Below are 14739 nucleotides of genomic sequence, written 5' to 3'. Positions count from 1 at the left end.
AAATTTATTTTAAATAATCTTAAAAATGAGAATTCAGATTTGCTTTGATATTTTGATGATGGTTCTATTAAGTTCCACAACATAAAAACATAAATTTAAAAGAAAATTTAATATTAAGAAAACAAATAACTTTAATAATGATAAAATATAATATATCTACGTCATTAAACTATATTGTAACTATCTGATCAAACGATGTTTATTTTTAAATTTTATTTTTAGTTTTTTAATGTCTCTTAAAAATAAGCAGTAAACAAAATTGTGATTGTATTTAATAATAATATCATATAAATAAAATATAATTTATTGATATTTTTTTGCTGTAATTGAAAGATATTATAGTCAACTAAATATATAAAAAATAAATAAAACATTTCAATAATACGAATTATAAACTAGTTTTAGTCAATTAAATATATATCAGTTTATGTTACTTAATTATTTTGTGTAATCATCTGAGAAAATAGATAGATACATAAAAATATTTCTATTACTTTAAATTTTTTTTTGTATTATTTAAAATTACTTTTTAAAAGAAATAATATTTCTTTTTCTAATATCAAAATTATCTGTGTAAATTCTTTTTAATGAAATCACATTATATATAAATTTATATTTTTCATCTAAGTAAATATAGATATAAAGAAATTATTTTATTACTTCAAAGGTATATTTTATGTTATTTAATTTTTTTAAATGTAATATTACTATTTTGTGAACTTTCCCTATTTTATGAAATCATATTATATATACATATATTTTTCGTTTTTCAATTCGTTTTTTTTACTTTACATAAATTTTCCTTTTTTTTATTATATGTATATGTTTTTTGTAAAAATTTAAAAAGGAAACTGAATAAAAAATAAATAATAGTATTTTAAATGAATATTTTTAATTCATTATGTGTATCACTGTAATCAACCATCATGAGAGTTAACGTGAGAGCGACACATATAAAACTGACTTCTCAAATTATTTTATTACTTTAAAGGTATATTTTATGTTATTTAATTTTTTTAAATGTAATATTACTATTTTGTGAACTTTCCCTATTTTATGAAATCATATTATATATACATATATTTTTCGTTTTTCAATTCGTTTTTTTTACTTTACATAAATTTTCCTTTTTTTTATTATATGTATATGTTTTTTGTAAAAATTTAAAAAGGAAACTGAATAAAAAATAAATAATAGTATTTTAAATGAATATTTTTAATTCATTATGTGTATCACTGTAATCAACCATCATGAGAGTTAACGTGAGAGCGACACATATAAAACTGACTTCTCAAATTATTTTATTACTTTAAAGGTATATTTTATGTTATTTAATTTTTTTAAATGTAATATTACTATTTTGTGAACTTTCCCTATTTTATGAAATCATATTATATATATATATATTTTCTGTTTTTCAATTCGTTTTTTTTAACTTTACATAAATTTTCCTTTTTTTTATTATATGTATATGTTTTTTGTAAAAATTTTAAAAGGAAACTGAATAAAAAATAAATAATAGTATTTTAAATGAATATTTTTTAATTTATTAAGGGTATCACTTTACTCAACCATCATGAGAGTTAACGTGAGAGTGACACATAGAAAACTGACTTCTCAAATAATATTATAGAGATAGAATTACTGAATATATTAACTAAACCAAGCATTTGGTAACGACCAAATTATTTACTATACCAAATATATAAATTGTTTATATGCTCTTAAATCTCCCAAAAAATTCATGTTAAAAGTCTCCAATCTCCATTATAGATTAGGAAAATAGAACTGTAATATTAGTCGAATGGTACACTATTATTTCTTCACGACATTACTATTTCATTCCTGTAAATTTATTTCTACACTACGCCGGTACACCCCATATCACAAGATTAGGTATATAGAATTGTAATATTAATCAAGTGGTACTATTATTTCTAGTTAATATTTGAGTTACAAACAATGCATTTCTTTTAAATTTATGCTATTACTAATAATACAAAACTAATTATATGGTAAACGTTAAAATATATATCACTAATCATGAAAAACAAATATTTTTACTTATAAAAAATTAAAACAAACATCCGCACATACAAACGTACAGGCTCTAATAACTTTTAGAATAATTTTTGTTATGCATGAAAACTTTTAAATGCCATTATTTATAAAACATAGAGATCATAGTTTAACAAAAAAAATTTAGCTATTTTAAAATAAACTTAAAGTTTCTTATGATTTTTCAGCTTAATAACTCTGCAGTTTTTGGATAACAATCTTAAAAGTTTCCTTTATAAGTGAAACGAAAAACATGGCCAGATTTTATTTAGTAAGGAAATAATATATGTAAAACCTTTTCGAACTTTACAAAACCCTCAAACAGAAAACTCATCCACAATTTCCCTTGCAAATCTGTTCATTTCATGGCAGTGACACAGCAGAGGCAACTTCCAAAGAGCGAAGATTTGCTTCGTTTTCTGACTCTGCCTTTCATAGAAGCTTTCTTTTTCAGCAAGTTGTCTTTGGTTTCCTTGAGGTTTAGGCTATTAGCTGCTTCGGATCTATCACCGGTTTTCATTGACAACCCTAGAGACAACTCAAAGCCTCTTGTTTTTTCAGACTCACTTCTCTTCAGCATCACAGTTTTCTTTTCCACATTGATCGTTGCCTCATATGTCTCTATCTTGTCTTGGCAGAGTAACAGAATTTGCTCCGTTGATTCGTTGCTTCTTTCTTTGGTTCTCAGATCATTTCCAAAGCTAGGACATCGCATCTGAATCAGAGCTTCTTTGTTGCTTTCAGTTATCACTTCAGTAGTTTCTTGTGCTTTGCTGCTTCCCACAGAAGAAATAAGCAGAGTCTCAGGCGTGTTAGCTTTCTTGTTCACCAAGTTATGTCCTGAGCCCTTGGTTTCTTTGAAGTTATCAACTGCGTCAGATCTTCGAGTGGGTTTCATAGACAGCCCTAGAGACAGCTCAAAGCCTCTTCTTTTCTCAGTCTCACTTCTCTTTAGCATCACAGTTTCCTCTTCCAGATCGGGTGTTGCCTTGTCTGTCTCAGTCTTGTCTTTAGATAGTAATTGAGTTTTCTCCTTTGATTTATCTCTTCTTTCTTCGACTTTTAGGTCATTACTAAAGCTGGGAGATCGCATCTCAATTCTAGCTTCTTTGCTGCTTTCAGTTATTTCTTCAGTAGCTTCTTGCACTTCGTTGATTTTCAGGCAAGAAACAAGCAGAACCTCAGACCTGTTATCTTGAGTGGTTTTTAGGGGAATAGACTCCAACGTAGACATCCCATTGGCTGCTAGCTTTGAGCACTCTTCTGCAAATACACAGACAAAAAATATTCAGTCAGAAACATATTAATCTAAAAAAGGAGATGCGTTGTCTGTTTTACCTGTTAAATTGCTGGTTGCGTTGTTGTTTCCCATGTAATCTCCTGTGTTCACTTTTCAATATATCAAATCTCTGAGAAAATCAACCAAATTGAAACCAACCTGACAGCAATAAGGGCTTCTGGCGGTAGGAGAAGGTTCCGGGAACCAGTTTGTAGTGTTTGGGATATTATTAAATTAATCAAATGGCTTATTAGTTGGCGTTAGTTTGTAAGGAGGACTTGGGACCCTACACGGCTACACCGCATTATGAGACCATATGAAATGTAAACTTTTCATTTAAAACTGTTTCGAACTTGGGGAAATTATAATTTCACTTCGAATTTGATACCATTTTTTAAATTTCCTTTTAAATAATAACTATTTCATAAATAAAATTTATTATGAAAAAGATAAAACTAATCCTCCTAAACTATTTATAATGTTTAAGAATTATTTATATAAGTTTATAAACTCAATAATAACTAAAATTAATGTATTGTTTTAAAAAAGTGATATTTTTCTTAATATATTTCAGCAATTTCTCCTAAACTTATCTTATTTTACTCAAAATCTAGTAATCTTTAATTCTTTTGTGTTCACAGTAAATACATTTTATATATGCCCACAAGAGCTAAAGTATTCTAAAAATTGAATACATCCTTACTTAATTATTGCTTTCACTTTAAATATAATGGATTTTTTTTTGTTCTCTACAACATTTTTAGTATTATTGTATATTGATAAATTTATCTGACTTTAATATGCTAGTAAGTTGAAGAACTTTGTGTTTGGCAGATTTCGCCTCTTGTTGTCGTCATGAACGTTTGTACGTTTAGTGTCTACAGTCTACTACAGGGAGAGTCTAATGGGAATAAGCAAAATTCTCAACAATATGGTGTAAAGAAAAACTGAAGAGCAAAAGGAACAAAAGACTATGTTGCAGGCACTTTTTGCATCTTAAATCATTCAACAGCGGTGACTAACACGTCAACTTCATGGAGCCAAGCTTCTAGATGATCTTCCTTTGTCTTGAGCTCAGACTGGTTAAAGTGTCAACAATTCTCTGTTACTTTGTCTCAGGCTCATAGCGGAAATGTCTAGCACTGGTTAAAGTGTCGATGATGCTCTGGTTCATTAATTATTTACACAACTAAAGAGTTTACCAAAACATAAACTAAAGACCTGAGTTATCAACAAAAAGATATTGCCCAAAAACAACATCACATGAAGAAACAAAGCAGATCACTCTTCAGAGATTGGTCCAAGATTGTCTCCTTCAAGTCTAGCCAACGCCTGAAACTCCTTCTCCACCTCCATCCACCTCGCCTCGATCACCACAAATCTAACCCTAGTCTCAACCTGAATCCTTGACATATTCTCATTCATGAAGATCGGATTCTCTCCAGGGATGAACTTGTAATCAGGCATCTTTAGGCAGTGGATGTAAACGTTCTCAACCGGACCACACCTCAGCACCACACCCTAGAGTATCTCTCCTTTGAAGAGCTTGAAAGCTATCCCGGCTGAAAACAACCGGGAAGATCACTTCACCGGTGTGCTCCCTCCCTGAAAGTACTTTCTGCTCAAATTATGGTTTAAGATTCATATATATATATATATATATACATATATATATATATATATATATGCAGCAAAGTTTCCGCCTTTCTAAGTGATAAAACTGTTAGATTTTCACTGAAAAGAGTGTCACCAAAGCTTCTATCAAGAGATGATAATTTCAAAAGAACAATAAAGATCTGAACTTTTTCGTTTTACGATCAAGTACCAAAAACATCATCATCGTCTAATACCCTATAAGCTAAAAAATATCGGAGAAATTGGTTGAGAAAATCAGCAGGGTCAAGAAGCCATCCATACCTTTGACTTAATTTCGAATGCAGGAAAAGAAACGAGAATCGGCAATCCGAGAGAGGGAGAGAGGCTTCAGATGTTGTCGTCAAACTCAACATTACACTATTATTTATTATTAATTTATGATTTCAATGCGGGGGTTCACCCAGATTACAAAAAAAAAAAAAATTTTAAATAATGAATAGTGATGAATTTGTCTCTTTCTACCTCTTTCTAGTGAACCGGATTCACCACTGTAGCGTGGACCCCATGGCACGTGGCGGTCCGCGATTGGTCGGATTAATTTTTTTTTTTTTTTAAAAAATAAAAAACAAACAGAAAAAAGATATAATAAAAAAATACCTTGTGAACCCTTTTCATGGGGTTCACTAATGGGGGTGCTTTCAGGTGACTCCATTTAGTTGGAAATTAAATTCGGATCGTGCGGACATACATATATTTTTTTTTGGCGATTTTCTCGGATATATATTTTTAAAAAACTTTTATCAGAAAAAGAAAATGACCAAAATATTTTTTTTTTTTAAATTTAAAACATATCCCCAAAACTTCATCCCTTAATTCTAAACCCTAAGTCTACATTAGTTAACTCTAGGGTAAAAATACATTTTTATTCTTTAATAAAACTTATTTTGATCATTTTCTTTATTGATGGCTATTTTGTGATAAAAACTTAAAAATGACTATCCTATAAAATGGCTATTTGCCAAATCACCGAAAAAAGAAATAATTAGATATGTAGTGAGAATTTAGAGAGAGATAGAAAGAAAAATGAGGAGAGAGAGGATGTTTTTGGTTAGATAGTGTATTTCTGTTTTTTTGTATGATTATAGGGGCAAATTTTCCTTCTTTTTTTTTTAAACATGACATTTTTTTTTTTATAATTACTTATTTACATGTATTATTAATTCAAAATCAGTATTAAACTATTATATATTATAACTTTTTATCAAAATATATCTATTATTATTTTCTTAATTTTTTTTAAAAAAAACACTCACTTATTATAAAATATTTTAAAATTCGCTTTTTGATTAATTAGTATTTAATTATCCATTGTTCTTTTTCTTAATTTGTAACTTTTAAGATTAAAATATGACTTTCAGATAACAACAAATTATATAGGAATTATCTTTTTTTATTTTTATCTAATCTTTTGTTACATTAATTTATAGCAAAATTAGCTAATATAATAAATAAGTATAAATTGATAATACAAATTTGTTAATCATATAACAAAATTATGTTCATTAAAAGTATCAATAATTTGATTAAGGGTATCAACGACTTGATTAATATTTATTAATACTTTGTTCTATTTCTTAATTTTTAGCTTTTTATGATTGAAAAATAGAATTTTTGGATAACAATATAGATATAGTAATTATATTATTTATTTAATTTTTTTTTTTATTTTTAGCTATTTTAGATTATGTTTTAATCAATTGATCAAATTAATAAATAAATAAATTAATATAATTTTGTTAATAATTATATAGTTAATTTATTCGTTAAGGATAACAACGATCTTAACTAGTCTTATTTTTAAGTGAGAACTCAAATGTCAAAAATCGTTTCCGAAATAATAGTCTAGACTAGATTAAGGGATTTGGTTAAGAAAAATATACCAAGTAACATATGTGACTGATATCTTGCATATTTGCATTGTTTTAAGCTTCCATTTTGTACATAATGATCATATAGATTAGGAGTTTAGCATCTTTAGGATCCATTTTGCATTCATATGTCTTAATCAGGTGATGGAGTATCCTATGGAGCAATCAGAGGTGTTTAGAAGCATTGTGATCCAAAAAGAGATGAAGAATGGAGATTGATCAATCATAAGGCGATCGACGCGGGTATCAGCACCCTGAGTCCACTGACCCGCGTCACCGAAAGACCAACTCGAGAAGCCACGCGGGAAGGATCACGCGGGGTCGAGTACCCGCTCGCACGGGCTAGAAGAATCATCGAGGTCCGACGTGGGGAAGGCGACGCGGGTGATCCCCATCTTCCCCTACCCGCGTTGCCGAAGTGTTTGTCGAGGAGTCACGCGGGTGAAGCAGCGCGGGATCACTCACCCGCTCGCACGAAGAAAGAGCACGTCGAAGGTCCAACGCGGGGAGGATGACGCGGGTTGGTGTCGATCGTCTCAACCCGCGTCACGAAGAGAAGGAATCGATAGAGTCACGCGGGACGGAGCCACGCGGGATCGCCTACCCGCGCGCATGACGGAGTAGCCTCGACGACGATCCGACGCGGGTTGGCTGACGCGGGATGTGCCCGTCCATTTCTATCCGCGTCGACGCGTTATCTTAGTCGAAATGTTAATGTTTTTAAGGACTTTTAAGACTTTTTAATGAAAACCATTAGGTTTTCCAAAGACATATAAATACTCTTGTAATCCTAAAGTTAGGCGCATCTTGTTTTCTATCTAATCACAAAGAATTTTTAGGTGAAAGATCTCATCTTGATCATTTTCTCTTGTAATTGCTTGATTATTGGGATCACTAATCATGATTAGCACCAAATCATCATTGATTCTTAGACTCATCATGAAGAGTAGTGAGTAGTCATCTTTGAATTCATGGGTTAGGAAGATTAAGGGTGATTAAGCTAGATCTAAGGTGTTTTAGTATAGATCCATCTTGTTCCTTGCTAGTAGAGTGCTTTTAATGCAACTCTAGAGTTGGCCTCTCTAAAGTTGAGCTCTAGGCATTTCATGTCTGAAAGGTGTTTGATGAAATGCCTGAACCAACTCTTCTAAGCTTTTAACATTATTTACCAAAGAGATTTGTTGTTAAAGGTATTAAGATGACTAGTAGACTTGAGATTAATGATTACTTAGATAACATTCAACAAAAGAGATTTGATGCTTGAGTTATCTTAGTAAATGAACATTCATCTAGAGATATAGTTTGTTTAGGATGGTGTCTAGGTTTAAGGTAGATAGATTGGTTGAAAGTTAACACCTTTAGATTGAAACTTGATCACCCAAGGTCAATTCCTTTAGACCATGAGTTCTCTTATCTCATAAGAAAGAAAACTTTGTCCTTTATTGCAATTTAGTAGCATTCTAGAATAAAAATCATCTCACCAATTGATATCACTTAGATTAAGCATGGTCTTGCATTCCTTTTACTTTAGAATTATTTAGAACTGGTTTGACATCCTTTATTTTACAACATTTGATTATGAGCCTTGAAACTCCTATCATCAGTGACTTAAATGTTATAATCTAGAGTTGATTGTTAGGAAAATGACTTTTTAATTTTGAAGTATTTTTAACTGGCATTTTTAATAACAAAGTATTATTTACATACATACATCTATTCTCTAACTAATATCTAACTGAACAAAATTAGGAATAAATAATTAACCGTTAATGAACGAATGAACTAACAATTTCTATATGCATTGCAGGTCACCTGAGACAAGAAATCACCTCTTTTTTGAGTGCTCCTTCTCATCCTGGATTTGGGAACATCTTGTCAAAGGGCTGTTGGGAAGAGCCTACTCGAATAAGTGGAATATAATGGTGGAGCTAATATCTGTTTCGACAATGGAGAAAAGGAAAAGATTCTGTTTCAGATATGCATTGCAGGTCACTGTGTATACACTGTAGTGGGAGCGTAACAAGCGACGACATGGTGACCCTCCAAGGCCGATGCAAGTTTTGGCTAAATTCATAGATAAGTCAATCAAGAACAAGCTGAGCCTAGTGCAAATGAAGGATATGAAAGGTATGAGGGATAGTCTGCAATATTGGTTTGGCACAAGACTGTAAATAAGTTTTGGTAGCTAGGAGGTAGAATGCTAGAGGGGTTGTAGCTGTAAAAATTTCGAAGGCTTTACCTATCAAAGATCCACTTGATGTAAAAAGGTTTTTGGTGAATAAAATTTAACATTCATTCAAAAAAAAAAAAAGACTATTGCAATTATAATTTTTTCAATTAACGCTAGTTCAAAACTAAATATTTGCACATAATACTTGAATATTAAATATGAAAATTTCAAATACCTGAAAAATTAATAAAAAAATTATTTTTTCGTTATCATTTTTGCAAATATTAATAAAGGAAACTAAAACTACAAAAAAGTAATTTTCCATTATGATTCATATTAAAAATTTTTTTTTCTAGTTTTAGATTTTGAAAAAAAAAACACTTTATTAGTCACTTAAGCAGGGGCATTTAGGTTAGGCTCAGATTTATACGAATTTCAGATTCTCGAAAGTATAGATGCCTTATTCATGTCTTTAATAAGAGATTGGGTCCTCTGAATTTTTTTTTGAGTTTATTTGAGCCTCTTGAAGTATTTCAGCTGTATAAAAACTGTCAAAAAAAATTTCACATAGAAAATATCATTTCTACCATAACTTGAAATATTTCAGTTGTATTTCATTCCTATAGAACATTTTATTACTTTTATATATAACTTATTTTATTAATTATGAATCTTTGAATGATTATTTTCTATAAATAAAATTATAAAATTAATTTTTTTTGGAAATTTTAAGCACACAAAACAATAACTAAATTTTGAAAAGCACAAAAGATTTTGAAATGTAATCTGTAATATTACAAATAAAATGAAAACATATTATAATCTACGACTCTACATGTTCCAAAAGACTAAAATCTACAGTGAAAAACAAAAAGACAAAACTAAAACTTAAAACCTCAATTTCATTTTGTAAATAATCATGTCTCTTATCATTATCATCAATGTTTTTCGGCGAAAGCATATCATTATTTCATCTCATTCTCATCTACTACTACAAAAAGTTCACCAAGTGAAGAACGCAAAGCGACTCTAACCAAACACATGATCCAACTATTCTGTTAAATTTTTAATCAAACCAAGCGGTTTTGTTCGGTTTGATTGTAAACTAAACCGAACCAAAAATCAATGTGTTTACTTAATTATATTATCTAAATATATAATAACACTAAATATATATATAATAATAGGTCAATCATCCAACTTACGGATTAAATATATAACAATTCTCTCAGATAGTTATTTTTAAGTTTTTGTCACAAAAATAGTTTTCAATAAAGAAAATGACCAAAATAGTCATTTTTATTTTGAAATTTTTAATTTTTAATTTTTTTAAAATTTGAAAGTCTATCCTCAAAATCCCAGCTCTTAACTCTAAACCCTAACTCTATATTAGTTAACTCTAAGGTATAAATGCATTTTTACTCTTTAATAAAACTTCTTTTGGTCATTTTTCTCATTGAGGGCTATTTTTGTGACAAAAACTTAAAAATAGATTTTTTTCAATATGAATAGACGAAGGGCAATTCTAAAAAAGTTATTTTAAGTTTCTGTTACCAAAATAGTTCTAAAAAATGACCAAAATAACTTTTTTTTATTTTGAAAATTTTAATTTTAGTTTTTTTTTTTTAATTTGAAACCCCACCCTTAAAACCCCACCTTAACTCTAAACCATAAATTTAAATTAGTTAACCATAGAGTATAAATGTATATTTACTCTGTAATAAAAACAAATTGGTCTTTTTTTCTTGGAAAGCTATTTTTATGAAAATAAAGTACAAATGCTAACACACAAAAAACATAATTCTTTACCTCATCATCAAAACCAAAAAAGCTGCATATAATTTGTTATTTTTGTTTTAAAGATAATGATTTAGAATTATAGGATTTACGTCTTTACATATTTTATTGTCATATTTGAAGAAGTTAATGGCTTTTAGTGATCAAATGATAGTTTACAAAAAAAAACCATTCCTCTTAATTGCACTAGAACTAAATTAAATACCACCAACACTATAAAACTGCATTGAAGACAAATCAAACCAAATTCAAAACCAAAATGAATACGAATCAAACAAACTAATATTTCGGTTAGCTTTATTTGAATTTTTTTTAGAACCGAATTAACCAATCCTAACCGGACCTGAAATTAAATTCAAACGCCATACATAGATGAGTTAGTGTTATATTTTTATAAAATAATTTTTTTTCATTATACAATACAAATCTAAGTTTTTATGGGCAGTTCTCTTAAATAGCAATTTTTAAGATTTTGTCACAAAAATAGGTTTCAAGGAATAAAATGACCAGAATAGCTCTTTTTATTTTGAAATTTTAAATATTAATTTATTTTTAAGAAAATTTGAAATCATATCCTAAAAACCCCACCCCTTAACTCTAAACCCTAAACCTTAATTAGTTAACCCTAGGGTATAAATATTTTTATCCTTTAATAAAATTTTTTTGACCATTCTTCATTGATAGCTATTTTTATGAAAATAAACTAAAAAGGACTATCCTAGGGAATTTCTTTTATCATCCCCAAGACTATATTTGCGAAGTGATTTTGCCACATGTCCTTTCTACAATCAATTTCACAAAAAAAATATGACATAACTACTAAAATTGATGACATGGTTTCCGGAAAAATATGACATGAATAATTTCATTTAATATTGATTTATATTTTTGGCAAACTTATTAGAATATGGTATAATTCATATATTACATTTAATATTGATATTTCTTTTTTGGTAATTTTTTAAAATATGGTAATAGCTCATACATCATCTATAAATAAATATATTCATATATAACATTTCAAATTTTGAAATATTATTATTTTTGTATAATTATACAATTTGTATTACTAAAGCTTTCAAAAATTTCTACGATTTCTTAAAATTTTAAATATCTAATCGTAATATCATTAGTTTCTTATATATCTACAAATTTTATACATATTGTTTAGGCTAATTTTTTGATAATTATACAATTTTATAATATTTTTATTAGTTTTATACAAATTTATTTAATATATATCAAATCTATATTAAATATTAGTGAAAAAATAGTGAAATCTATAATATTGTATAAACTTTATTTTTAAATATAAGTTAGATTAAAAAAATTTCTTACTGCATATGGTGCAGGAAAACACCTAGTAGGTATATATGTATACATACATAATTAATTAAACAATTTTATATAAAACATTATTATATTTTTTCATTCACCATCTTTACTAGCGTAATGAAAATTTAGGTGATTTTATATTAGTGTGATTAGATATAATATATATTTAAGTGTAATTCTAATTTTACGACAAATTGGAAACCACTTTCAAATTTAAGTTTTCTAAATCAATATTAGTTTCCTTTTTAGTTAGTTTTTATTTATTTGAATAAATATTGATTGTAAATTATTTAGTAATTATTAATTAGTTTTAGCTGTATACAAAATGTAATCTTCTTTATAGAATGCAATTCCTTTTTTAGTTATTATAAATATATGTGTATATATATATGTTTCAGTTGATAAGTAAATGTAGAAAAATATTTTAGGAGTATATATATTTTATTGATTTTTACTGATAATTTTCAGTTAACTAAAAAATTATATATGGTTTAGGGTTTTATCAGATATTTTTAAAATATAAAATTATTAAAAATGATATGTCATGTCATTTTATTAAAGATATGTATTCTGTAATTAGTATTACATTTTTTGTGAAAATGATAGTAGAGATGAAATTTATTCAATCACTTCGCAAATAATATTTAGAAAATAATTTCAATAGAAATGTTCTAACATGTAATTACTTATTTTTAGCCAGAATTTTATTGATTTTTTCATTCTTAAAAAAATTGAAATTATAACCGTCTTGTTGTAATACAAAACACATGGCCCATGAAAAAATTAAGCTATACAAATTGATAATCAAATGTAGGATTTAAAAACATATCTATACAGTTTTGTATTAATATTGCGATATTAATTAGTACTCCTTTTCAATTAAATTTTTTATCTTGAACTAATAAGACATTTAATTTAGAATTTTGTATCACATAATTGAAAATATGCTACCACTGACAATTCAAAACAAATAAATTAAATTATTGCATGTGAACTATAAAATTGTTGTCTTTTAAAATGTTATATTAAACAATTAGTAATATGATATATATTAAAGCTATATACAATTAATCATGTAAAACAAATATTTATGTGTGAAAATGAAAATAATCACCCGCACAGTTTTGGGGGGGTCAAAATCTAATTAACAATTAAACTTGGTTTTTCTTCAAAATTATATAACTGACACAACATAAATATTGCATTCTGATTTCAAACAATCTCTTTTTTATTATTTGAGAAGCACTTTTTTAATAAGTAATCTTACATTTATGTGTGATTAACAGAAATATTATTGATGATGTGGCAGCTTCATAACTCTTCTCAGTACACTTATTAAAATAGATATAACTTACTAAAGTATTTACAATTAAATGACACTTTACATATTTGTTACGTCATGGATTGTTACATGTAAACAAAGAAATATAAATCTGTTAATTTTCACAGAACAAACGAAATTTAAATATAAACCAGACTGTTACGTTATTTGTTTGGCTGTCATATATCGCTTAAATACTCTATAAATATGATTACAAGTATCATTAAGTTATATATGACTTTTATCTGATTCATAATTTCTAATATATATGGCTTAAGTATCGACATAATATATGTGTTATATATATATATATATATCCATATCTATATATCTAAATTAACCATAAAATATAAAAAATGTATTATATATGAAAGTGAAGTCTGATTATGTCATTTACAGGTTCACATGTAGATAATACCAAGTCTAAATATATGACTTATTAATTTGACCAGTAAAACCGGTCTGGTTAATATAATTGATACTCGATTAAGGGGAACCAGACTGTTTAATGTAAATTAATTCGATTTGTTTCAAATATATTTTCAATGGTTTTGATGAATTACTATTGAAACAAATATATCTCCTTCGTATTATAACCTTTCTATTTGGATCACTATTGAAACAAATTAATCTGCTTTAGCCTTATTATTTTTTAATGATCAAAAAATATTTTTTCAATGGTTTTATTATATAGTAAATCAAATCAGAAGTTTTTTTTAATAAGTGGTCAACTTCTGCATATGTGAATTGTTAAACATGAGTTTAGGTTTCTTACTGTTCAAAGTTAAATCTAATTAGCTATAAGGTAAAACAATATTCCAAGTTATGGTCTATACATTAACCATTTAGCCGACAACGATTTGCAAATATATTTAGAACTTGAATAAGCATATATAATTGGGAAAATTGCTAAATATGACTCACAACTTGATTTCAAACACAAACGTTAACCCAAACTTGAATCAAATGCAAAAGTAATCTAAAAGACTATTGAAATTACAACCAATCCCGTGTGAACAAACAAAAAAACCGAATTTTTTTACGTTTCTAGCCCCCATAAGTCGTCTGGACTAGTTTTACTTAGAAATAATTTAAAATTTTTGTAAAAAATACTTTGATAAGTGAAAAATTGAAATCATGTAATTAACAAATGTTTTAAGAGATATAAATTAAGATATAACAAAAGTTAAATGTTTTCAACATAGATAAGTGAAAGTAGTGAGTCATGATATTCTTTAGTTTAGGTTTTGCCAAC

General features: G+C 27.6%; 1 protein-coding gene and 1 long non-coding RNA gene across 2 annotated transcripts; both read right to left on the bottom strand.

Annotated features, from left to right (window-relative positions):
- Positions 1-2325: 2325 nt before the first annotated feature.
- On the bottom strand, positions 2326-3493 carry LOC106299941. The gene is made up of 2 exons (XM_013735966.1): positions 3397-3493; positions 2326-3321 (listed from the first exon to the last, which is right to left on the bottom strand). The coding sequence occupies exons 1-2, from the start codon at positions 3428-3430 to the stop codon at positions 2417-2419; spliced, it is 939 nt and encodes a 312-aa protein (XP_013591420.1). The 5' UTR covers positions 3431-3493; the 3' UTR covers positions 2326-2416.
- Positions 3494-4461: 968 nt separating this feature from the next.
- On the bottom strand, positions 4462-5343 carry LOC106300991. Its single transcript, XR_001262137.1, has 2 exons — positions 5255-5343; positions 4462-4942 (listed from the first exon to the last, which is right to left on the bottom strand). It is a non-coding gene; the product is annotated as an uncharacterized LOC106300991 (long non-coding RNA).
- Positions 5344-14739: the final 9396 nt, after the last annotated feature.

Source organism: Brassica oleracea, chromosome C1, assembly GCF_000695525.1.
Source record: "Brassica oleracea var. oleracea cultivar TO1000 chromosome C1, BOL, whole genome shotgun sequence".
Taxonomy (NCBI): domain Eukaryota; kingdom Viridiplantae; phylum Streptophyta; class Magnoliopsida; order Brassicales; family Brassicaceae; genus Brassica; species Brassica oleracea.
The sequence above is the reverse complement of the archived record's forward strand: the minus strand, read 5'-3'. Positions and strand labels throughout refer to the sequence as shown.

Excerpts from the sequence above, each read along its gene's own strand:
- LOC106299941 (XM_013735966.1), bottom strand. The coding sequence starts at position 3,430 with ATGGGAAACAACAACGCAACCAGCAATTTAACAG. Across the intron at positions 3,322-3,396 it reads CGCAACCAGCAATTTAACAG|AAGAGTGCTCAAAGCTAGCA; the intron begins GTAAAACAGACA and ends GTGTATTTGCAG.